This window comes from Sus scrofa, chromosome 8 (assembly GCF_000003025.6).
Source record: "Sus scrofa isolate TJ Tabasco breed Duroc chromosome 8, Sscrofa11.1, whole genome shotgun sequence".
Taxonomy (NCBI): Eukaryota; Metazoa; Chordata; class Mammalia; order Artiodactyla; family Suidae; genus Sus; species Sus scrofa.
Window position 1 is genome coordinate 2946189 of NC_010450.4, and position 24435 is coordinate 2970623.

At 60.6% G+C, this 24435-nt stretch overlaps 1 protein-coding gene across 1 annotated transcript in view; it reads left to right on the forward strand.

Moving 5' to 3' along the window:
- ABLIM2 (actin binding LIM protein family member 2) overlaps positions 2760–24435 on the forward strand; it is a 106027-nt gene continuing 84351 nt past the window's right edge. Inside the window, 4 exon segments of the mRNA XM_021100956.1 lie at positions 2760–3027; positions 14749–14829; positions 14832–14891; positions 23683–23866. Coding sequence (XP_020956615.1) covers positions 2775–3027; positions 14749–14829; positions 14832–14891; positions 23683–23866 — 578 coding nt within the window. The 5' untranslated portion in view covers positions 2760–2774.

Consider the following 24435-nt stretch of genomic DNA (forward strand, 5'->3'; position numbering starts at 1 on the left):
AAAAAAATTGCTTGGAGAAGAGCCACAGAAATGCTAGGATGGTTATCTCAGAGTAGAGGTTAGCAGGGGATGTTATTTTATATATTTATTTATTTATATGTCGTTACTTATTTCTTGGCCTTGGCAGGCCGCAGCTTGATGTGGGATCTCAGTCCCCAGACAGGGATGGAACCCGGGCCACAGCGGTGAAAGGGCCAGTCCTAACCACTAGACCGCCAGGGAGCTCCGGAGCATGGGATTTTAATTTCCTTTAACTTGCAGGCGCCATTTGGGTTTCTAGCGAGGAGTGGGATTCCCTGCATAATCAGAAGTTATTTTTGTCATTGGCACCAAAGGACCCCCCCCCCATCTCAGGAGGCTGGTGGTGGCTTCAGGCTGGGCCCCCACACGTGTTTCCCCATCTGTGGCCACCCCTCAGCCTGTCCAGTTGGGCCAGGACCTGTCCCTGGGGACAGGCTGTGTGACCAGGTATAAGTGAACCCTGGCCTGCCCGAGTGGAGTGGCCAGCGGTGACCTTTGACGCTGGTCTGTGCGCTGGGCCCCGTAGGTACAGGTCAAACACTCCAAGCCTGGGGTTTGCCTGGAGGGCCAGTGCTGGCCTGAGGCCGTGGGACCGCATCCCGCCTGCACGTCCCGCCCTCCCTGGGCTCCGGGCCCCAGCCTGGACGCCCAGTTCTGATTAGCCGCTCAGGCCACGCTGTCCCTCTCACGCCTTCCTTGGACCAGCAGGTTCGGAGGAGAACGTGCAGAGGGACAGACATTCAAAGGGAAAAAAAGGCCAGAAGACATAGCAAACCAGTCCTGTCGCACAGAGACTGGGCTGAGTCCCCGCCCTGGCACTTCCAGGCTGTGTGATCTTGACAAGTTGCGGAGCGTCTCTGAGCCCCAGGTTCCCCACCTGCAGCGCCGGGTGCTCCTGCCTCTTGGGCCAGTTGGTGTGCGGAGCCCGCGGCCAGGCGACGAGGGGGAGCAGGAGTGTTTCTGGGCGGGCGCTGCGGGTGGACGCCTGCCCAAGGCCTTCCTCCGAAGCCCCAGGCCGGCCGAGGTACCTGTCACCCTCCCTCGGTGCTGGCGGTCCCACCCCCTCCACAGGCTCCGCCGGGGCGCTGGCCTCCCAGCCCCAGGGCAGGGGTGTCTGACACGGTGGAGAATTTCCTGGCAGGGATTTTCGGACCCAAACTCAGGCCCCCTCATTAGCCATGCAGATCACGAAGCAGGCTCTTCATTCCACGTTTTGGGGAGAAGACGTGACGGTTTAGGGCCTGCCTGTGGCTTTGAATCCCATACGCACATCTGTGGACTGAGGAGCCCCAAGGCATTTTCGCCTGGACTGTGGAGCAGAGCTGACGTTTCCCTGTGGGTTCTCCAGGCTCGGGCACGGTCGCCGCTTTGACTTGGGGGTCAGCGTCTCGGTGCGTCTGGGAGGCTGGGAGTGTGGGGGCCACGAGGCCAGGCGCTGGGGGAGGGCGAGCCCAAGGAAGGGCCGCCAGGTGACAGGGAAGATGCAGAGCCTGAACTCCGGGTCAGGCACAGGAGGGCCCTGCCAGCCCTGGGCCCTGGGTCCTGAGGGCAGATGAAATGGGCGTCTGTGCCAAGCGCTGTGTGCCCGCAGCCCCCGGGCTACTCAGAGTCGTGAGAGCAGCTGCAGGTGGGGAGGTTTTTACCCCACAGGGCCACCTTTGGGAAGATGCCACAGAGTCTGGTCCAGGGTGGACCTGCCTGCCCGGAGCTGGTTCCCTCCCCTCCCCGCCCCCTGCCCGCTCCCCGCCCCCTGCAGTGTCCAGGGCTGGATGATTAGGGGCCAGAGAGACCAGGGATACAGTCCCCGCCGGGGACTTGCTGTGATCCTTGGCACCCCTGTCTGCCCCCCTGAAAATGTCGAGAGGGCACGGTTCCTTGTTGTGCAGGGTGAACAGGGTAATAGCACTGCAAGTGACAGGCCACAGCGGGCTCTAGACAGTGGACAGTGACCTCCTGGGAAACGGGATGGAAGGGGAGGTCCGGGGGGGGGGTGACCTCTGGATGCCCGTGCCATCCTTGCTGGATTCAAAGCCAAAGAAGGGACTTGCTGATGGCACACGGAGGGGCCACTGGGCCCCCCAGCCAGGCGGGTGGTGTCCCCAGGTCAAGGCTGCAGCCCATCTCCAGAGGCCTGGGCAGGAGGGGGCATCTGGTGATTCTGAGCTGGCCAGTGTACACAGCGGGGCGCAGTGCCAGGTCCCCCGGCCGGCTGCTCCCCGCCCCGGTGTCCCATGGCAGACGGCCTGGAGCCCTCTCAGCTCTCACAGAGCCTCTCAGGGCAGTGGGCCGCTGGGGCTTGGGACCCTGCTGGCCTGAGTTCTGGTCCCAGCTGTGCTGTGTGCCCGATTCAGGCTCCGTGACCCGGGTCATTGGCAGAAATCGCCCAGGGCAGTGCCTGGCAGGATCTGAAAGCTGATGCTGTCACTCAGACTGTTCATTACCCCCCGCAGGGCACCCAACGATGCTTTGTCCCCAGATGCAGTCCCCATGTCCCACTAGGTGCAGGGAGCATTTACTCGGCCTCTGCTGGGTGCTGGGCCTGAGGCATCCATGGAAGACCCAGACCAGGTCACCGGTTGGTCCAGTGGTGGCCCTTGGCCCGTGGCAAGGTGACCAGGGGGGCCAGCACTGGCCTGGGAGCCAGAGACCAAGTCCTGGTCCTGGCCTGGCCTTGGACTCGCTGGCCATTTGCGGGTCCCCCTGTGCAGGGGGAGCAGCTGGCCCAGATGCCCACTAAGCCTTGACCTTCCGGAATGCGGCCCAGGAGAGCCTCAGATGCCGCTCTGGTCAGGAAGTGCTGCTCTTCCGGCGATGAAATAACAGCCTCCAGGGACGCGGGTGGCCAGGGCGCCTGCACCAGCTGCTCTGCAGATTGCCAGATGCTCAGGCTAAAGGTAGCTGGATGCCGCCGAGGCCAGCCTGAGCTCCCGGGGGCTGCTCGCCCAGCTTGTGCCTCTGAAGGAGCCCCCGTCCCGCTCCAGCACTCACCATGCCTGCCAAGCCCCTGTAAGTGCCAGCCTCAAAAGCCCCGCCCGGGGTGGCATCCCTGTCACTCTGTCGATGGAAGACAGGCTGAGGTGGGGGCCGCGGGGAGCCTCCAGCTCTTTCTTCCCACAGCGATGGGGGGGGGTGTTGGTCTCTGGGGGCCGCCGTGACAGGTGCCGCAGACATGGACTCTCTCCGGAGGCCAAAGGTCTGAAGTCGAGGTGCCGCCAGGCTGGGTTCCTTGCCGGGGCTGTGGGGACGGCACTCTCCCCTGTGTGTCCTTCCCTCTGTGCACCCTGTGCCCTAATGTCCCCGTTGCAAGGACAGTCACAGGGACGCAGACGCAGCCTCACAGCCTCGCTCCATCACCTCTCTCCAGGTCAGGTCACACTTGGAGGTGCTCCATCATACGAATGTGGGGGGACATCTCAGTCCATCACAGATGGGTTCTTTCTGTGGCCTCGTAGGGCCCCCTTTTCCGGCTCACATACCCTAAGACGGAGGGAGACATGGCTGGCTCGGTGTTTTCCTTTTCCTGCGCCCCCCAAGCTCCCAAGCCCCCAGCCCCTAAGCCTCCGGCCCCGAGTAAGAGGCTCATTTCAGGCTCGATGGGACTGCGGGTGACACTGTGGCTGTCACTCTGTGGGCAGAGCCCATTCTGTGGCCCCCCCGCCTCAGGACAGGGAGCATCTTGGGACTTCAGGGACTTGGCCCCACTCCGCAGGGCACCCAGGGGTCTGAGCTGAGCTGGCTGGAGTCTCACGCAGCTAGAAATCCCTCTGATGCATCGGCCTCTCTCAGTGGGGAGAGTTTAACCTCATGCAAGTCTCGCCATCTCTGCTCATGGGGCATCTTGGGGTCCTGTGGGCAGGGGGACCTGGATTTAACACCCAAACAGGAGATCCCATCGTGGTTAACGAATCCGACTAGGAACCATGAGATTGTGGGTTGATCCCTGGCCTGCTCAGTGGGTTAAGGATCCAGCGTTGCCTGAACTGTGGTGTAGGCTCCCACGTTGCTGTGGATCTGGTGTAGGCCGGCAGCTGCAGCTCCGATTGGACCCCTAGCCTGGGAACCTCCATATGCCTCGGGAGCAGCCCTAGAAAAGACAAAAAGAAAACAAACCCCAAACTGAGGCTCCCAGGTGGGTGGGGTCATTTGCTCCCTGTCCAGCACGGATCTTTAGGAGACCCGGCCAGCAGGCAGGAACCTCCAGCCCCGAGCACCACCTGTCACCATCTCAGAGAGTGACCTGACTTGTTCAAGGTCACACAGCCAGTGGCCCAGGGGGACGATGGGCAGTTTCCATCGGACTGCCGTGCCTTGGTTTCCACACCTGTAAAACAGGTGCATGTTCCTACCAGGCCACCGTGGGGTGGGAGGCGCTCAGCACACGGGGATGGAGACAGAGGAGGCGCGGGGTGGGGCCTTGAGGGATGAACTGGGTTTTCTCAGGTGGAGGTGGCAGATACCCGGGGGGACAGTGGGAGCCAAGGCTGGTGCTGGGACCCCTGAGGATGGCTTCAGGAGAGCCTGGGATCCTGGGCAGTGGGAGATAAGTCGGGAGCCGCGTGGGCGCTGGGGTGGAGGCTTGGTGGTGGCTCTGGGGGCTGAGATGTGTTCTGCGGGCCCAAGGGAACCACGGAAGGTTATTGAGCAGGGCAGGGGCCTGCGTGTGCTTATGGTCCCTGATCTGCCACTTGGAAAGCTGTTTGGGGGCTCCATTGCCCTGACTGTCCCCTTGTGTGAACGCCATGGCGCTCAAAAGGACACTGTCCCACTGGGTCAAAATGGAGAACTTCCCTGCCACTTGAGGCAGTAGCGGATGACTCAGCTTAGACGCTGGGCTCTGTGGGGGAGGGGGCTGCGCCCTCCTGTCCAGTAGGACGGGGCCTCCCTAGGACTGTGGCACACGAACGATGCCCAGCGGCCTCTCCTGCTCAGGGTTTCAGGAGGCCTTGGACCTAAGTGTAGCTGTGTGTACCCATGTTTCCCAAGACTTACTGGCCATCAGGTCAGTGTCCTTGGACCCTGGGAACCCTGGGTGGCTTCTGCTCTGTGCCTGGCTTGGTGTCTGCTCCCTGCCTGCACTGTCTGAGCCCCACTCATCACAGAGCATGGTGCAGCTATGCCCACCCTGTACAGATTACAGGCGTGGCCCAGGGTGAATGGCCACCCAGAGCCCTTGGCCCAGAGCTGCCTGAGCTGGCCTCCTGTTGCCCTCACTGTGGACTGAGCAAGCCTCCAGGGAATCCACAGTGGCTCTTCTTCCTGGTCACTGTGGGGTTATCATGTCTGGCTGTAGGGGTCCCTGCATGAAGCTGGATTTCACCTGAGCTCTGCCCTTGGTCACGGGGGCCAGGGACAGCTGCCCTGCGGTCTAACCTGGCATCTCTCCCCAGAGCGAGCTGCTGGGCCCCAGGCGCCTGGGGGATTTAGGTGAGATATCCGCGTGGGAACTGGCTAGAATGACCCTGGTTGAATTTGGAGCAGGCAGGGCCAGTTTCTGGAACCAGACCCAGAAAAATAAAACTCCTCCCAGTGCGAAGAGATCTCAGAGCTGCTGGGTCATGCCTGCAGGGAGCAAAGAGATCCCAGCACCAGAGAAACTGGCTTGAAGAGCTAGGGGAGGTGGGTGGAGCCCAGTTGCGGCTGCTGGTGGGTGGAGCCTTCATGGGGGAGCCAGCTGTGGGTGGGCTTCATTTGGTGGAGCCTCGGTGGGTGGGGCTTCGGTGGGTGGGGCTTGGGTGGGTGGGGCTTCAGTGGGGACAGCTTTGGTGGGCGCACCTGCTGCGGGGGGCGGGGAGCTTCGGCTGCCTTGCGGGGAGTGCAGAGTAGCAGGAGGGAGACAGACGTGGGGTTGAATAGTAGCTCTGCCCCTCCTGGCTGTGTGGCTTTGGGCTGGTTAGTTGACCCCGCTGAGCTCAGTTTCTAACTCTGCCAAATGGGCATGAAAACATCACCTCCCGGGGTGGCTGTGAGAACTCCAAGCAAGGTCACCCCCAAGTTTCAGGCTCTTCCTGTACTGGATCAAAGTGGTAGGCGCCTCCTCGTGGGACTTTGGCTGTGGGGACAGTGAGTTTACAGTCCGTGGAGCAAACCTCAGGCAGGGCGGGTGCAGAGGTGGGAGGGAGGCCCCGTACAGACGTGGGAGGGACCGCCTGGGTGGGGTTGGGGTGGCATTCGGATTTCCTCTGCCCGTGTAACCCCCACCCCCGATCTTCACGGCCTCGAACAATCGTTCCGTCCCCTCACTGGTTCGGAGGGTCAGAGACTCAGAACGGGCACAGCGGGGACCTTTTCTCTCTTTTCCACAGCGTCTGTGGTTTCAGCTGGGAGGACTGAAAGGCTGGGGTGACTCAAGGCCCGGGGACTGGAATCTCTGGAGGAGCCCTGGCTGGAGGATGTATCAGGGCTTCCTCGCAGAATTGGCGGCTGGGTTCCCCGCATTAGTGCCCTGCGAGGGCCGGGCAGAGTCTGTGGCGTTGGGATTTGAATCAGAAGCCGTGTGGTGCTGTTTCCACCATATTCTGGGGGTTGGGCAGTGGCAGAGGTGCACGCAGGTTCGGGGGAAGGACTCAGACCCCCCCGCTTAGGGAGAGCAATGTCAAAGCCGTATTGGAGCGGAGCCTGTGGGGGCTGGGCTTCGGCCGTCTTTGAAAGTACAGTTGGCCCCATAATCAGCTCCCTCTGCAGACACTGGTGCTGAAGCCCTGAGCCCACTTCTTAGACCCCAGGCAGAGCAGAGCTGATCGCTGGCCCCGGTGAGCTGCAGTCTGGCCACGGGGCAGGTCCAGGACTCAGATGAGACGCTTGGCTCCTTTGAAGAACCAGAGACCACACTTGCTGGGAATTGGAAGAGGGCGAACAGCTTCATGCGTAGATAACATCCTGGTGGGGTCCCCGCTGTTTGCTCTAATTACTGTAACAGGCATGTGGGTGGGTCCCAGGATGAACGGCCCCGTGCCTGGGGTCCAGGTGTCGGTGTGAGGGGCTTCCTGCATGGGGCTTCTATGTCCACCCCCATCTCTGCACCCTTGAGCGTGAGCTCATCGGGGTGGCAGCTATGTCTGCCTCGCCCTTGGCCTCATGCCAGCCCGACCTTGGCCAGGAGCGGGTGCCACGGCATCTTCACTGGACGGAGAGCGATGAATGATGTGCTTGAGGAGACAGACAGGCCTGGCTGTGCGGGAACAGCCCTCGGCCCTCGCGGCTGGCTTGCTGGGCCAGGCCACCGATGGCCTTGGCGAGAGGGGGCCAGCTCAGAGAGCCCCTTCTGGCTCCTGTGATAATCAGCAGTCAGCCCTTAGGTAGGTTAGGTGGGAGTGCGCCCCTGCGATTTGACTTGAGTGTCCAACACACAAGGCTTGGGAGGCAGCTGGAGAGGCCGGGCCCATTCCCGAACCAGGCACGGCCTGTAGAGTGTCCTGTGGGCAGTGGAGACGGGTCCTCCTAAGGCTTTGGTGCCAGTAGCTCCATATTTAGAGAACCAGTCTAGAGAAATGCCTGTGCTAGAGGGCACGCTGGTGGCAAGGATGCTTGTGGTGCATGAGAGCCGTCCTCTCCCAGCCAAGCCCGGCTGAGTGCATCTCACGGTCTCCAGAGGTACCCGGCCCCAGAGAGACAGACTCTTCAGATCTGGCCCTTGGCCCCAGGGGGCTTCAAGCCAGGGATGCAGAGGGCCAAGGACCACCCAACACGGTCGGTGCTGAGATGGAGACGCGCACAGTGATGTGTGCTTCCGCCCTCCTGGAAGGTACCTGCCCATCTTGTGCCACCTCCTCCCGGAAGCCCTCCCTGACTGCAGAGTTCACCTCCCTGCTGCCCACAGCCCTGTGCCTCTTCCCATGGTCCTCGGTTCATTGGCACAGTTAGAAAGAAGAGCCTGAGAGGGAAGGTGAGACCTGTGCGCCCCGGGCCTGCTCTGGGCAGATTGGAGCCCCAGGAGAGGGGTGAGGCATGAACTTATAAAGCGTGTTCAGTATCAGAACAGAGTCATAAAATGTGGACGCTCCAAGCCGGCTGTTTGCAAAAGACAAACAGCTGTTTGCAGAGTGGAGGGCTGTACAGACTCGTCACGGTGGATGGGGCTCGGGTTCCAATTAGAACCCCAGGGACGCAGGGGGCTTCCCCGTCCCGGTATCAAGGTGGATTTACCTCTAGAGCAAACCCTGGAAAACGAGCCGAACGAGGGCTGTTGGTCTTTGGCCAGGCCAGGCGTGCCTGCTCGAGGCCAGTGTTAAACCAGGGACAGGAATCATTGTGAGCCTTGGAGAGAGGGAGATAAACAGTCGAAAACGTCCCCCAGGATTGGAGAAGGATGTGCGCTTTGATGCCTGGGGGGTGAGAGGAGCCACTGGGACAAAAGAGGCACCTGCCACCTGCCCCCGCTCCCTGGGCCCCTCGTGTCCCTCTCCTGCCACCTGGCACTCCGGCGCCTGGCCAGTGTGCACACTCGTGCCCCCCACCCCCCAGATGCCCACCAGCTCCTCTGCTCCTGTTTGGTGAGTGAGCGAGCCCCTGCTTTGGGACTTGCAGACCAGCAGGTGGCCAAGGGGATGGTGGTGCCAGACACCTGAGTGGGGTCCGCAGCCGTGTCCCTGATGCAGCCGTGTGGCTTCGGGAAAGTCCCGCAGGTCTCAAGCCTCTGTATCCTCATCCGTTAAATGGGGTGACAGGCTGTTCCCTTGGGGCGCGGTGTGGACCCAACAAGGGCTGGGGCCAGGACTGCGTCTGTTTTGGTCCTGCAGAATCCGGGCACACAGTAGGTCCTCAGGCACTTGGGTAAATGGATGAATGAACCACAAAGAAGACCTTTGTTGATCGGTGTTTGGAGTTGGCGTGCTTTGGCTTTCAGGGTGAAGCGGAGGTGACTTGCAGTGGCTTCCCACCTTTCAGGCGCCGTGAAGGTCAGGGCGGTTGCTCCGGGGCAGGAGAAGGGGCTCCCTGGATAAGGAGGATTGCACAGAGGGCGACAGCGCCATGTGCTCAAGCGGCATCGCAGGTGGCTCCCAGGCCCCATGACGGGAAAACAGGCGCCTTTGGTTGTGCGTCTTGATGATGTCGGGTTGGTGAATTTCTATGAGCAAAGTGGGGAATTGCCCTGGGCTGGTCTGTGCCAGCGGAGCGAAGGGGAGAGCAGACGGTTTGGTGGGTGAACCGGCTGGAAGGGGGCTCCCCCAGCTCCCTGGGGGGTCTTGGGCCCAATTATCAGAGTAAAGAAACCCATGAGCCACCTGACGCTCTCGCCCCATGTCCTGGGGGTCGACCTGGATGGACGGGAGCTGAGAGTTTGACCTCGACATTGGCAGTGGCCCTTGTGGGGTTCAGCCGCCATGCCTGCTCCCCAGCTGAGGGCCAGCAAGGCCCCGTGCTGGGTCTGGGTGGGTCCCGCTGTGAGCATAGGACTGGTGGGCAGAAGCCCCCGCCAGCCCCAGGGTGGCCATCAGCCGTTCTGTGGAGGGCGTGCCTTTGTCACCAGTGCCCTTCAGGTGCCCGGCTGGTCGCTGGCTTCACACGTGTTTTCATCGGATTCGCACAAGGGTCTCGTGTTTGGGAATCGTTGTCCCGACTTTATAGAAGGGGAAACTGAGGCCCCGTGAGGTGGCCTAGCCAGGGGGGCACACAGCTGGGGTCAGTGCAGGCTGTCCCCTTCCTGCTCGCCCACCCAGCCACCCTACCACGTTGGGCCAAAGCCAGAAGGCCAAACTGATGAAGCTGGAGCGTGAGCGGAGGTGTGGCCCCAGGAGCTCACAGTCCCCTCCCCCGCCACCGTCCCGGTTCGCCTGGAGACCCAGGAGGACCAAGTTGGCAGCCGCTGGTCACCGACACCTGTCAGCATTACACGCCAGGCTTCCTCCTCTTCTCTGGATTCTAAACGAGGCCCCAGGGACCGGGCTGCACAGTATAGGCATGAGCCAGAGGCTTCTGGGGGCTGAGTCAGCTCCCAAGGTCACGCAGCTGTCCCGGCTCGGTGGGTCCAACCCAGCCTCGCTGACTGTTGTCCTGGCTCCTCCAGGCCCTGTTCCTGGTGGCAGACAAGGATTGTTCCCAGAGGGGTGAGAGGGGAGGAGTCACAGCCACTGCCAAGTCAGATCCGAGGATGCCACGGTACACCTGGGATCTGTGGGGTTTTTTTTTTTTTCGTCTTTTTGCCTTTTCTAGGGCTGCTCCCGTGGCATATGGAGGTTCCCAGGCTAGGGGTCTAATCGGAGCCATCGCCGCTGATCTACACCACAGCCACAGGCCACCCAGGATCTGAGCCGCGTCTGCAACCTACATCACAGCTCACGGCAACGCCGGATCCTTAACCCACTGAGCGAGGCCAGGGATCAAACCTGCAACCTCATGGTTCCCAGTCGGATTCATTAACCACTGCGCCACGCCGGGACCTCCGGATCTGTGTTGATAGTACCAGGAATGTTCTTTTATTCCCAGCACGGCTCCCCCTGCTGCGACTTCACGGTCACGGCCCCGCGTGGTTGATCCTTTCGCCTTGACTTTGTGTTCTGTTATTATCGCCGTCAGGGACTTGTTAAACCAAATGTTAGAGCCGTTCCTGAAACTGAAGAGAAATGAGCCTGCTGTGTTCAGGGTTGGGTTGGAGTAGTTTGCTCTGTTCCTCTCTTTTACGTTTTGTAATAGACTTTATTTCTTAGAGCAGTTTTCAGTTCATAGAAAAATTGAGCATGCGCAGGGAGCTCCCCGAAACACCCCACCCCAACCCCCAGCTCCGTCGTCACTGTGCGTGTTCCAACGGTGTAGGGGTGTGTCTGTCACATTAGTTGCGATTGAGGAACCTGTTTTGATATATTATGATGAAGCAAAGTCCGCAGCAGACACAGGGGGACGTCTTGGTGCGGTGTGTTTTCTGGGTGTGGACAGATGCGTATTCACCATTATTCGCCATCACGGTGTCACACGGACTTGTTTAACTGCCCTAAGACGCCCCCGACTCCAGCTCTTCATCCCTCTTCCGACCCGCACCGACTTCTCATCTTTTACTGTCCCCGTGGTGTTGCCTTTCCTCTAATGCCACAGACGTGCAATCACACAACGGGTAGCCTTTTCAGACTGGCTTCTCTCACTTAGGAACATGCAGCTGAGGTCGCTCCGGGTATTTTCCTGGCTCCAGAGCTCGTCTCTTGATAGTTCTCTCCTGTGGCGTGAGCTCTGGCCAGAGCCGCCCCAGCCCTGTTTGGGGCCCCTTCCCCTCTTGTCCTGCCAGTGCCAGGGTCCCTCTTGCTGTGGCTGCCCTACCAGCTGGGCTGTGTCTCCCGGCCTCTGTCCACTCGCTGAACAGAGGCGGCAGCAGCGACCATGGCACTTACTCTGCCAGCTGCTATGAGGACCAGTTCCCTTTCCAAAGCATGTGTGTGTGTGTGTGTGTGTGTGTGTGTGCGCGCGCGCTCACGCGTGCACGTGCAGTCAGCCTGCAGGGGAAGGCTTCTCCTCCTAATCGGGCAGCTGCGGGAGGTGTGAGGAATGAGTCCCTCTTGAGGGGTAAAAGGCCCGCACCTCAAATCCATAGGCTCAGATCTCTCGCCGTGATCCCAGGTCCAAGCGGGCAGATGTGGGCTGGAGGGAACACCTGTGCAGGTGGTACCTACGCGGACCGGCAACCGTCCTCACTGTGCAGTGTCTGCCTCCCACCACCAGAGGGCAGCAGCCGCTCTCACCCTGCCTCCTGGAGGTGGCGCAGGTTTGAGAGGATGCCCCAGGGGGCCGGAGGTGATGCTCCCACAGAAACCCTTCCTCTTACAAGCAGCTTTCCCCCAAACCAAATAGATTTCCAATCACCAGGAGAGTGGTCCTATCAGGCTGCGTGTTCCTGAAAATGACAGTGGCTCTTGTCTGTTGACCACTTATGGTTTGCTGGCCCCTGGGCTGCTTGCGAGGCAAACATTTCTGCCCCTGTCCTCGCATCCCCTGGGCCAGGTGATGTGAGCCGAGGGTGGGTGGCGGATGGACAGACGGCCGGACAGCTGTGGGTTCCAGATCAGTGCATGTAGGAGGCGCAGCTGGGCTGCACCTGGCCCTCTGCCCCCAGGGCTCTGACGCTGATCCCCGGCGTGGGTGGTTTGCTGTTTCCCTCTTCCTAGGTTTGAGCCAGATCCCAGTGGTGTAGGACCTTGCCTGTCAAGTCGTGGGGACGTGAGGCGCAATGTCCTTGGCGTGCCCGATGGCTGAGAAGATAACAGTGCTGGAAATCTCTGTACCCCACCCCCCACCCCCGGAAATCTCGATGGAGCCTCAGATGTGGACAGGGTGGCTCAGGAGCCTGCCAGCCCCGTGAACCCTGGGTGGCCCCAGGCGCGCACAGCCGTGGGCTGGCTCTGGCTGCGGTTTCCAACCTCGAGGCCGTGGCTCTTTTCTTCGCATGGGGGCGGGGGTTCTTCGGTTCCAGCCCAGGACACATCCTCACTCGTTGCCCCTCCCACCAACTTTATTAGGTACCAGAGGAGGTGGTTTCTGCGACTATTGAAGGGAAAAAAGAGATCAGGTCAAGCCTACTGTTGACACTGAAGCCAGAGGGGAAATGTCACCTGTCACCAAAGCTCCCAGGATGGCATCCCTTGCCCTGCTGCCCTCGCTGGGCTCAGCACTGTCCAGGTGGCTCTTTGGTTTCTTGATGCCTCTGGAAACGCAAGGCAGGCCTTGGCACGGGGCCTGGGGTGCCCAGGGCGATGCAGAATTACCTTTTATGCCAGTTGTCTCCTTTCCTGCCCCTCCTTCTCCAGGCAGTGTGCCTCTTGTCCCCAACAGCTGGCACCTGCTACCCTTGGGATCTTCGGCGCCTCCTCTCCACAGCCCTCACCTCCCCAGCGTGGCCCAGGCCTCCTTTGTGCCGCCCACAGTCCAACTCCCACCGTGGGCATGTCTGCCAAGGGGCACCCTGCTCTGCAGACCAGAGGCTGCCAGACTGGGGGCTGCCCGGCCGGGGGCCTGGAGCCTGGGGGCCTGGGGGGCAGGCTAGAGCCTGGATGGAGAAAGGTGCTGTCTGAATCCACCTCTGCTATTTTTATAAGAATGAGGAGACCTTCCAGGCCTGACACTCCATCAATGCTGGTGTTAAAGCCACTGTGTCAACGTGTGTGTGTGCGTATTTGTGTCTGTGTCTGTATTTATATCTATGTGTCTGTCTCTGTGTCTGTCTGTATGTGTGTTTGTGTGTCTATGTATCTGTGTCTGTGTATGACTATCTGTATGTATGTGTATCTCTATTTGTGTATCTCTGTGTATGTGTGTGTCTGTGTGTCTCTGTGTATGGTGTGGATGTGTTTATGTGTCTCTGTGTGTGTGTCCATGTGTGTCTTTGTGTGTGTCTCTGTGCGTGTCTGTGTGTGTGAACACACTTAACACTTCAATGCAGCCTGGTGTACCCGGGGCACCCAGGCGGGGGTCTCCTGGGCTCGCAGAGCCTCCCTGGGGCCCCCGGGGCTCCAGCGGCAGCCAGGTGGGCAGCTGCCCAGCCTGCAGAGCCCCTGCCTCGGGCGCCTGCAGCTGCCTGGCTTCCGAGCCCCGGGCCTCTGTGAAACCTGGAACCCATTCAGCCCAGACCCGGGCAGCCCTGAAGAGGAGGCCCGAGTTCTGCTCTGGGGCGACCCTCGCCCGGGGGGTAGGGGCGGGATCAGTGCCCCGGCCCTTCCTTCTGCGTGACGCCCTGGAGGGTCTCTGGGGGGGACCAGCTCATTGCTGTCTTCTGCCGCCTCGCCCTCCGGCCCCGCTCCCTCCTGCCGCCTGGGTCGCCCGAGTACGCCCCCTGCGCCCTGTCCTTGCCCCTGCCGCAGGGCGGGGGCCCCAGACCACGTCAGGAGGTGGCATTAGATGAAGTGGATCCAGGCAGAGACCCTCCCTCCGAAAGCAAGGCTGTCGGCTCCGAGCTGGCTGAGCAGGGGGTCGGCCTCTGTCATTGCGCTCGGCAGGGACCCAGAGGCGGGCAGAGGAGGGGCAAGCGTCCCAGGGGAGAAAGGGGGGCTCAGGGTGCCTGACGGGGGCTGGGGAGTGGCCAGAAGGGGGCGGCCCGGGTGACCTTCTTGGGCAGCTCTGCTTCCTCCTCGTGCTTCAAGTGACTCGACTGGGGGGAGCTGGTCCCCAGCCCCGGGCGTCCCCCGACCACAGCTCTGTCACCTGGCTGTCACCACCATTGGGCTGGAGCCCCCCCAGGGCAGACCAGCGGTGCCCTCCAGCGTCCTGCAGCGCCCTCTGTAGGGCTCTTGGAGGAGGCGGGTGACGAGCGCCTGGCCCTGGCCAGACCCCAGGAGCCCCACAGTCGGGCCCTTTGACTCACCCTGAGCCATCCCTGCAGATGGCACCTCCTGAGCCCTCCTAGGTCATGGCGGCTTTAAGGGGGACAGTGATAAATATTCAGGTCCATGTCCCCAGGGTACAGAGGGGACCAGAGCGAGCTCACAGTGGATGCGGTTATTGTACTTGCAGAAGAGAGGCCCTGGGTTCAGCTGCAGCTCACCAGGGGTGCCTGGCCTCTGAGGCCTTCGAGGGCCAAGGTCGTGCCAGGTCAAGGCAGCAGGGGGCCGGCTGTCCTTTGGGAGGTGTGCACGCGGTCGGGGCGACAGGACTGCTGTCGGGGTCTCACATCACCCAACCACCATGGGGCCCCCCCATGCCCTCTGGGTTGTGCCCGGTGTGGGGGGTGGCCCCGAGTCCTGGCACCGCCGCCGCTGCTGTGCTCAGCTGTGCCTGGCGCATCCCCCCTTTAACGTGGCTCCTTCCTCCCCACAGTGTCGGAGCCGCAGGCCGCTCCCGGCGCCCTGGAGAAGCCGCCCAGCTCGGCGATCCTGTGTAACACCTGCGGGGGCGTGTGCAGGGGGAGGTGCTGCGGGTGCAGAGCAAGTACTTCCACATCCAGTGCTTCGTCTGCAAAGGTGAGCACCCCAGCCCACGGGGGGGGTGGGGGGGCGGGGGAGGGCAGGCCTGCCTCGGGGCTGCGCTTCTGGGCCCTCCAGTGTCTCCGGCAGCCCCTTAGATCTGGGGCATTGGAAAAACTGATCCCGAACCTTCCTACCACAGCGGGATCGTTTCAGTGTGGCCCGTGTCCCTTAGGCGGGTGACCAGGGCACCTGCCAAGAGGGCGAGTCATAGGATGAAGTCCCAGCGAATGTCCCTGATGAGCTGCAGCAGTGCCCGGGCGTGTTCAGGTCCACTGGCCAGAGCCAAGTGGCCACCTGGGCCCCGTAGCCAGGCAGGAAATGGCCATTGCTGGTCTCAGTCTTTTTGGGGGTGCGGGGCACGGTGTGCCGTCGCTTGATGTGAGATCTTAGTTCCCAGACGGGGGAGCAAACCTGGGCCGCAGCAGCGAAAGCTCCAAATCCTAACCACTAGACCACCAGGGAGCTCCCGGCCATTGCAGGTGGTATGGCCTCGGCACACGGGGTAGTTGGACCTGAGCTGGGCCACTAACCCGGGCACCTCCCACCTCCGGGAAGGACTGAGAACCATTGCCATTCACTCCAAATGACAATGGCTTTTTCTCTGATTATTAAAAAAAAAAAAAAAAAACACCATAAGTAATACGCTTAACTCATACCGAAAAGGTTAGAAGTGAAACAGCTAAATCCCGTGAAATCCCTCTACTGAGCCGGCCTTTGATGGGAGCCGCCAGCCTGCCCCCGCCCCTAAACTCAGCACACGTGTTCTATTGTGCGAAGTGGGGTTTCGTGTATTTGCATGTAGTTTCCTGAAAATATACGAAAAGTGGCGCCTGGGGGGAAGGATGAGTGAGTCAAAGTTTGACAAACCCGGAGCGTTGCTGTCTTAAGGAATTCTGTTCGCCGCCCTGCCTTACGCCTGGCCTTTCTCTGGGCAGCGAGCAGTGTCTTCACAGCCCGCTTTCCCGTGGGTTTGGACCGACACCCAGAGCTTCGGGGATATTCGCGTATGAGCCCTGATGCCCAGCGTGGAGGGTGAAGGTGGGACGATTGTGCCGCGTGTATTGACTTGAGCAACTCGATCTTTATCAGCACTTCGTGTGTTAAACTTCCCGCGTCCCCTCAGCCCACAGAGGGTCTAAGGAGGCCCTACTGTGTGCCAGGCTGGCGTTCGGATGCGCTCAGTAGGGAGGCAGGAAACTCAGCTTTGATGAGGAGGGCAGACTCCCGGCTGGGCTGGAAAGGTTGGCTGCTGCTGGTGGAAACAGAGCTGAGAGCTGGGGAGGAGGCCCTGGGAGGGATCTGGGAGCTTCCAGAAGAGGCTGCGCCAGGGAGGTGGTGTTTCAGCTCCAACTTCAGCCGCAGAAAGAGGGGCAGCCGGGCTGCGCTCAGGGTGGGGCGGTCACAGGGTGTGAGCGCAGCCCGGGCCAGGGATGGAGGCCGAGCCTCGGGGCCACCAGGGAACCCACTGGTCCTGCCCGGGGCCACAGCTGGGGCAGCCCCCCGCCTTCTCTCCTCTGCTGCGCACTTGCCGTGTGGCCGGTGCTCTCCGAGTGTGTCTTCCAAGGTCCTCCGTCCTGGGGGGCCGTGGCCTTGTCCCCACTCAACATCGAGGAACTAGGTGATGTGGGACTCACCTGGTGTCACCTGTGGGAGCTGCTGATGTGACCTGGGGAGCCCTTGCCATGAGCCTCAGCTCTGCCCCCTGACCCAACAGCCCTGCGAGGGACGTGGGCATGTCCACTCCAGGGGCAGCGAGGCCTGGAGATGCCGGAGCGTGTCCACGGCTTGATCCCAGGGTCCCTGAGCGAGGGTCTTCCATCCCTGGTTCCGTGGAGGCACCCCCTGGGCGGGGGGACTGGGGGGAAAGCAGTAAAGCGCCCCCCTGCCCCCTGTAGCAGCTGGGGCTGTGGCCACGTTAGGTCACAGGCTCTGCATTGAGGGCCACTGGCCTGGATGTTTCAGCTGCAGAAGGGGACACCCCAGAAATGGCCCTGATGTCCCCGGGCCCTGAGGACGTCAGAGTCCAGCCTGGAGACCTGGAGGCCCTCGGGGACTGGTCATCAGGCGAAGGCGATGAGCCCAGCCAGCCCCCTGCCTGGCCCCGCGACCCTGCGGTGGAAGGGTCTAGGCCCTCATTTTCTGAAGTGGTGCATCCCAGCATTTCCAGAAACAGGAGCATGGCCCAGCCTTGCCCATGATGCTGTGCCCCTGCCATGGGCCTTGAGGCCACAGGACTACATCATGCCAGGGGACCTTTCCCAGGGAGGGCATGACCTGAGGCCCTGGCTGGGCCTGCCTGATGCTTTTCTCCTGCTCATCAGACCTTGCCAGGCCATTGCGGGATCTGCCTGGTTTAATTTCCTCTACTCTCCCTACAGACACGCTTGCTCCGTTAATGGTTGCAAAGCCATCAGATCGCTGCTTTTAAAAGCTGACTTTAAAAGACAAAGGGGAGGGGACCACTGTATTTAAAAGGATTGTCTGGGAGGGCAGACCTTGGGAGCTCCATAAAAGGCATCGACGTCCAAAGCCCAGTCTGTTGCCTGGTGTGACCCGGGGGTTTGGTCAGAGGCGGGGACTGCCCCAGGTGGCCCTCCCCCCAGTATCCTCCTCGAGCTCCAGCCTCTTGAGGGGACATGGAATGGCTGCGACCTCTTCCTCGGCAGCTGGGCGGGCAGGGCTGAGCGGGCACCTGGGCCTCACCCTCCATCCCAGCGGCTGCCCGAGGCGGGCTGCCATGGTAGTGGGGTGATGGCAGGAGTCCATGGGCTCCAGGACGCTTCATGCATCTCCCCACCCATAGGCTCCCTCTGTGCCAGGTATCACATCAGCAAGCAGACACAGTGGGCCCCTGTCCTCAAGGTGACATCTCCACTTCACCTGCAGGAGAATGACAGAGAGTAGCTAAGATTTTCTGCAAGCTTTAAAAAAACCGTGTTTCTTTAAGCATGAGGATGGCACAGTCTTAGATTTATCTTTTATCTAGGCTCTCATGAAAATGCAAAGTTTGTAAATCACTGAGTGTGCTTTTGGGGGAACAGAAAAATGACCCAACTTACGGTGTCTTAAATTACATGAATACTTATCATCTTAACATGAAATCTGGAAGTAGCGTCCTCACCTCAGAGCTGGTTAATTTAACTGCTCGACAAGATCATCAGAGACTCAGGTTCTCTCCTCTAATCTTGGACATATAAGCAATGCCTCTCCTCATGGCCTCAAGATGGCTGCTGAAGCACCAAACATCACATCCTCACAGGTTGATGCTCAGCCTGGGGAAGAGGCTGGGCAGAGATGTACACAGCCTGCCCTCCCCTTGCATGACTGGGTAAGCAGGATAATCTCCCTTCGATCAGAAAAGAGAATGTTTCCCTGAAAGACCCAAGGACTTCCCCTGTGACTCGTTGGCCAGAACTGGGTCCCACATCCACTCTCACTGGCAAAGAGGAATGGAGGGAGGGCGACTGACCACTACCAGGCGTGTTTGTCCCTGGGTGGGTGTGCTGCCAGTCCCACCAAAGCAGGGTCTGTTGGCCCAAAAGACAGTTGTGTCTGATTCTGATCCAAGAGACGACATACACGCCAGCCTGTTGGGTTCCTGCCACCAGGCACTTGTTTGACACGCCTTGGTTTACCTAAACCTGAAGGTCTGTGAGAGAAAGCACATAATTATCCAGACCTCCCCAGCTGCCTCAAGCTTGGGCTTTGGTGCCAGAAGTTCTGAGTTCGAACCCCACCTCTGCCCCCACCAGCTCGTGTGGGGCTTAGCCTTGGTTTCCACTCCACACCCATGTGGGCCATCGACTCTGTGCCAGATAGTGTTCTGGGTGCTTGGGAAGCATCCGTGAACAAACAGACGTCCTTGGCCTCATGGAGATCACGTGCTAGTGCAGGGAGACACAACCACTAAACGCAGAATAAATACTTCGCTCCGATGATATGCTGCAAGCGAGCTGCGGGGAAGGGGAGAGAAGGAGCGAGGTAGACAGGGTTGGGAGTGCTGGGGTGTCTCTATTTTATTTCGTTTTGTCTTTTTTTTTTTTTTTTTTTTTTTGTCTCTGGACGTCGATGCCTTTTATGGAGCTCCCAAGGTCTGCGCTCCCAGACAATCCTTTTAAATACAGTGGTCCCCTCCCCTTTGTCTTTTAAAGTCAGCTTTTAAAAGCAGCGATCTGATGGCTTTGCAACCATTAACGGAGCAAGCGTGTCTGTAGGGAGAGTAGAGGAAATTAAACCAGGCAGATCCCGCGATGGCCTGGCGAGTTCTGATGAGCAGGAGAAAAAGACAAAATAAAATAAAATAGCACCTGTAGCATATGGAAGTTCCCAGGCTGGGGGTCAAATCAGAGCCGCAGCTGCCAGCCACAGCCACAGCTATGCAGGATCCGAGCCACGTCTGTAACCTATACCACAGCTCACGGCAACGCCGGGTCCTTAACCCACTGAGCAAGGCCAGAGATCGAACCTGCAACCTCGTAGTTCCTAGTTGGATCCGTTAACCACGACGGGAAGTCCGAATGCCACTATTTTAAATTGGATAATCAGGGCAGGCTCCACGGAGGAGTGACCTTTGCATGAAGACCTGACGGTGAACAGCCAGTGCAATGGCACTAAAACAGGGTGCCCTGCAAGTTCCGGGTCAGCAGGAGACCAGTGTACCTGGAGCAGAGTGAGGAGGGTGGGGGAGAGGCCTGGGGGGAGGGGGTCCTGGTGGGGACCTGGGCTGTGACGCCGAGGGAGAAAGAACACGGAGGGTCCTGTCCGACTTGGTTTCTTGGACCCACTCGCTGCTATGCGGAGGCGGGGAGGCCAGGGCAGGCTGGGGAGGGGGCCAGACCCCCAGCCAGAGACCACGGCAGCTTGGACAGGACGCCCCATCTCACCAATTTCTCGTGACAACCCCATGAGATCAGTGTGAGCGGCCGTCCGGTTCGGATTGTCTGGGAGTCCAGCCAGCTCTGTCTTCACACTGCAAAATGGGCATCCGTGTGAGACAGAATGGGGCAAACGTCCAGCACGTAGTAGGACCTCAAGAGAAGATGGACACTGTTCCCTTTGCTACAAACGACTCGAAACTTGTCCAGGAAAACAGATCTGGTCCACAAGGACACAGCCATCTGGGGACCACGAACAGCCACACCTGCAACTGGTCTGGGCCGGCGGCGGGGGGGGGGGGAGGGGGGGTGACGAGGAAATATGGGGCAAAACAGCTTCATCCCAGGGCCGTTTATGAGAAGCCGACCAAAGGCTCTCAGAACACGAGGCAAAGCTCCGGACAGGTGTGTCCCGACCGCCGGCCGAGGGCACCTGCTCTGCACAGCCCGACCCCTGCAGGGCGCTCCGGAGCCCGGATGGCACGGCAGAGTTGCAAAGAGTCACAGCAGGAAGGAATCCCCGATGACGTGGGCCTGGTACTGCCCATGAGACGGAGGGTCCGAGGCAGAGCGGGGCCTAGGCCCCCGGCTGGCAGGGTCCCCACGCTCCTGACCCCGCTCGCCCGACTCTTGCGAGCGCCCTGGAGTTCTCAGGCTGCCTTGTGTTTTAGTGTCAGTGGCTCTGTCTTCACAGACACCAGTACAAAGCCCAGGGAACCGGCAGGCGGAGAGCGTCCCTCCGCCAACCTCCCCAGGGGATGGCCGGCCGCGCTGGGGAGGGAGCCCCCCAGGCTTCTTTGCAGGAGTCTCTAATTTGAAGTGGTGTCATGCACACACCTCTGTGTCCTGATCTTTCCACTTTAGGCGACTGTGTCAGCCCTTCCCTGTCATTCGTTTCTCAACATCAATGTCAGCATCTGCCCTGATTCCTTCAGGAGCCCGGCCCCCCCTGGGCTGTTAAACTGGACGCCAGTTCCAGCCCCGCATCAGCTTCCTACGCCTCATCTCGCTGATGTCTCGTGACGACCCCATGAGATGAGTGTGGTTACCCCATGTTACAGATGAGCACTCCGAGGTTCAGAGAAGCGAAGTCACTTGCTCCGGGTCACACAGCTGGGGAGCAGCAGGAGCGAGGATTCGCTCCCAGACGGCCTGTCTCTAAACCCGGCGTTTGTTTGCTCGGGGTGCCCTAGTGACGCTGCAGCCACCACCGTGCAGCTCCGCCTCTGCCGACAGTCACGGGCACGTCCTCGGGACAGAGGCCCGGAGAGGGCCGGCTGGGTCAAAGGCTTGGAGCCGCTCCCACAGTCCTTTGAGGCGGTGCCAAGCGGTCTTCCAGAAAGTGGTCCTGTCTTCCCACCACGGCCCGCCCCCTCCCGACGGTTTCTCAGAAATGACCACGTGGATGCCAAAGCCGGGGCCGCTCCAGGCCACCCACGGTGGCTTGGTGCCCTCACGGTCTCGGCTACTCGGACAGGCAAACAGAACGTGAGGACGCGTCCTGTACGTTAGGACTCTGAATTTAGACTCTGTTTTCAGCAGGCCGAGGGCTGGGCTTACCGCCTGGCTCTGACCTTGACCCACTCGAGCAGCCACAGTCTGATGAGCAGCAGAGATGACCGGGCGGCCGTGGCCCTGGCTTTTGGGGCAGAAAAACTGTCTTAGTCAGTCTCCTGGAGCCTCCGCAATATAGACTCGGGTTTTAATGGGGCACGAGATCCATCTCCCAGTGTTTCTCCTTCGAGAAACAGTCAACGCCATCGTACCTTTAAGAAGATTAGAAAATGAGGCAAATGCCAGAGCCACGCCGTCCCACAGGGGCTGAACCGGTATAGGCGCGAGAACAGAAAAAGGCAGAAATTCTCCTCCAGAGGCCCGGGACACACCGTCCGGTCCATCTGCTTGGCCTGTGTTTAACGAAGGGTTTTCACTCTTGGGCTGGTGTGAGGGTTCAGAGCCGGCACCGCCCTGGCCTCCCGGGGTGAGTGACAACCATGGCCTGGGTTGTGGCCCCGCACGACGTGGGGCTTACGTCACGTTAGCTCCCGGGTGGGCCTCTGCGCTGCGGTTCTCACCCCTGAAGGAGGCCCGGATGAGGACTTGGGGGCCCAGAGAGGCCAGGAATTTGCCCAGGGACACACAGCACAGCACCGGTGGACCTGCATCCAAAGCCAGGCGGCCGTGGCGTCTGGGTTTCCCAGCTGCTCAGCTTTATGCCTCGTCAGGAGAGCTAACAGCTCCTGGGAGGTGGGGAATGAGGGATTTCCGGCCACTCTGGTGGCAATGACATGTGTAGCCCCGTGACCAGGGACAGGGAGACCAGGAGCAGCGACACACACACACACACACACACGCGCAGGCAGGAACGGGAGCAGAGCCGAGTGCCCCCCCACCCCACCCAAGCAGGGCCCCTGGAGCCCCCAGGTCTCGGGGGGTGTCGTGTTCACTGGCCAGGACCTGAGCTGTAACGGCACCGCTGACCAGACCGGACCCCCAGGGACCCCAAGACCCCATGGAGATTCAGCTTCCAGACTCCCTCCCAAACGGTCCAGCCGGAAAAGACGCCTGCTCGGGGAAGAGGGCTGCCCACCTGCCCCACCTACCGACCTCCCAGGCCACCAAACCCGGTGAAGTTCACAGGGCAGGGCTCCCTTGACCAGACGCCAGGAACTCCCTTCTGCCGCCACCACCGCGTCATCCAGGCTCCTACTCTAGCCACACGATGCTATTTGCCAAAGTTGACAACACGTGGGTTGTACTAGCGCTTTGTCCCGGCGCTTGTAATAACAGCCACATAAGTTATGGACTCTTTAGAGCCTCGTGACCACAGAGAAATTCCTGTGGGGCTTTTGTGGCAGAGAACGCGATATGCACATTCTGTCTCTGAAACACCGCACATCCGCACACAGTCCCGTGGGGAGTGGGACAGAACTGGGCTTTCCAGGCAGCAAAAGGGATGAGGTGAAATGCCTGCTGCTCTCAGAGCCTGGCTGTTTACAAACAGAGGTCGGTGGACTCACTTCAGTGTCTGCAACCTCCTGCGTGTTCTCAAAAGGACAAGGTGACAGTTGAGTTTAAAGATGCTGCTACTTAGCGTTGGCTGGAAATGACATCCTCCATAACTGGTTAATTTTTGATGAAAATTTTTAGATGTCAATTCAAAGATGGGCTACCTGGATTTTCGAGACTCTGGCTTGGGCGCTGCACCCACCAAGGACCCTGGACTAGCCGGCTGGTGGAGCTGGGGCCAACCAGGGCACACAGGCTGCTTCTTCTGCAACCAAGCCTGGCTCCCATGTGCCCTGGGGCTGGATGGGGCGTGTGGGGTGAACTGGCTGCTGTCCTGAGGGAAGGCACCCCGTTGTCCACCGGGCAGTGTCCTGTGGGGTGGGGTGGGGCAGTGCCAGTGTGTCCGGCCTCTGCCCCTTGCAGGGAGTCTGGTCTCACCCGTGCTGTCGAGGAGGCGTGGGGGTTAGGAAGCCTCACTGTGGTCTGGGGACGGACCACAGTGACTCATCTGCCCTGTACCCTATGGGTCTACCCACTCTGAACGGCTGAGTGCCTGGTAGGTGCCCAGGTGTGAAGTGCCTTCCCCACCTGTTGTATTCAGTTCTGAGGATGCCCACCTGGAGGAGCAGGTGCTGGGGGAGGCTCATGGACCATGCCTGGTGGGGTCAAGGAGGCGAGGGGCGCTGGGCACAGGCTCCTTCTCCTCCCCGATCGCTGCCCCTTTCTAGAAGCTTCCACGAGGAAGTCCACTCAACTCCAGGCTGAGGGGCAGGAGCCTGGAGCCTGGCCCCCCTAAGGGTCCAGCAAGCCCCTCGAGTCTGCCCTGCGGCCTGTGCGTGGGGCCCATCTGGACCGGGGAGCTGGTTCCCACCTGCTAACACGGCCCCCACCTGTCTCTCCAGCGTGTGGCTGTGACCTGGCCGAGGGCGGCTTCTTCGTGCGGCAGGGCGAGTACATCTGCACGCAGGACTACCAGCGGCTGTACGGGACCCGCTGCTTCAGCTGCGATCAGTTCATCGAGGGCGAGGTGGTGTCCGCCCTGGGCAAGACCTACCACCCCGACTGCTTCGTGTGCGCCGTCTGCCGGTGAGCGAGGGCTGGCACGCGCCTTCCTCGTGCCGCTGCCCCTCGTCTCCCCCTCCCCCTCTTCACGCCACCTCCCTCCTTTTTTCCTTACTCCCATTGGCTCGTGGCTGGGGGGGGAGGCGGGGCCCAGCCAAGGGGTGGCAGATGGACAGTGGCTCTGCTCAGAGGCACAGCCTTGGCCTCGCCCGCAGCGCAGCCCCCGCCCTCTTACCCCAGGAAGCAGAAACCCTTCGGGCATGTGGCCTGCTCTGGCTTCTGGGGAGGTGCTCTCTCCGCAGGCCTCTTGGGCCCCCTTGGGCAGCCCTCCTGCCCGCAGCTTCCGCCTGTTCCTTCTCTGACGTTGGTGCCTGCCATGTCCATGCCCCAGCCCCTCCGTGCCACCCACGGCCACTTCTCCCTCCTCTGCTGTCCTGGTACCAGGCACCTGCACATCCTGCCTCTTGCTCCTGCATCTCTGATTGTAGGTGGCTCCAACACCCAACCCACCAGCCATGTGAGCCCCAAGCGCAGGCATCTTCCCAGGTCCATTCCTCTCCCAAATCTGCCAGCCGTTGCCCCCACTCAGGCCC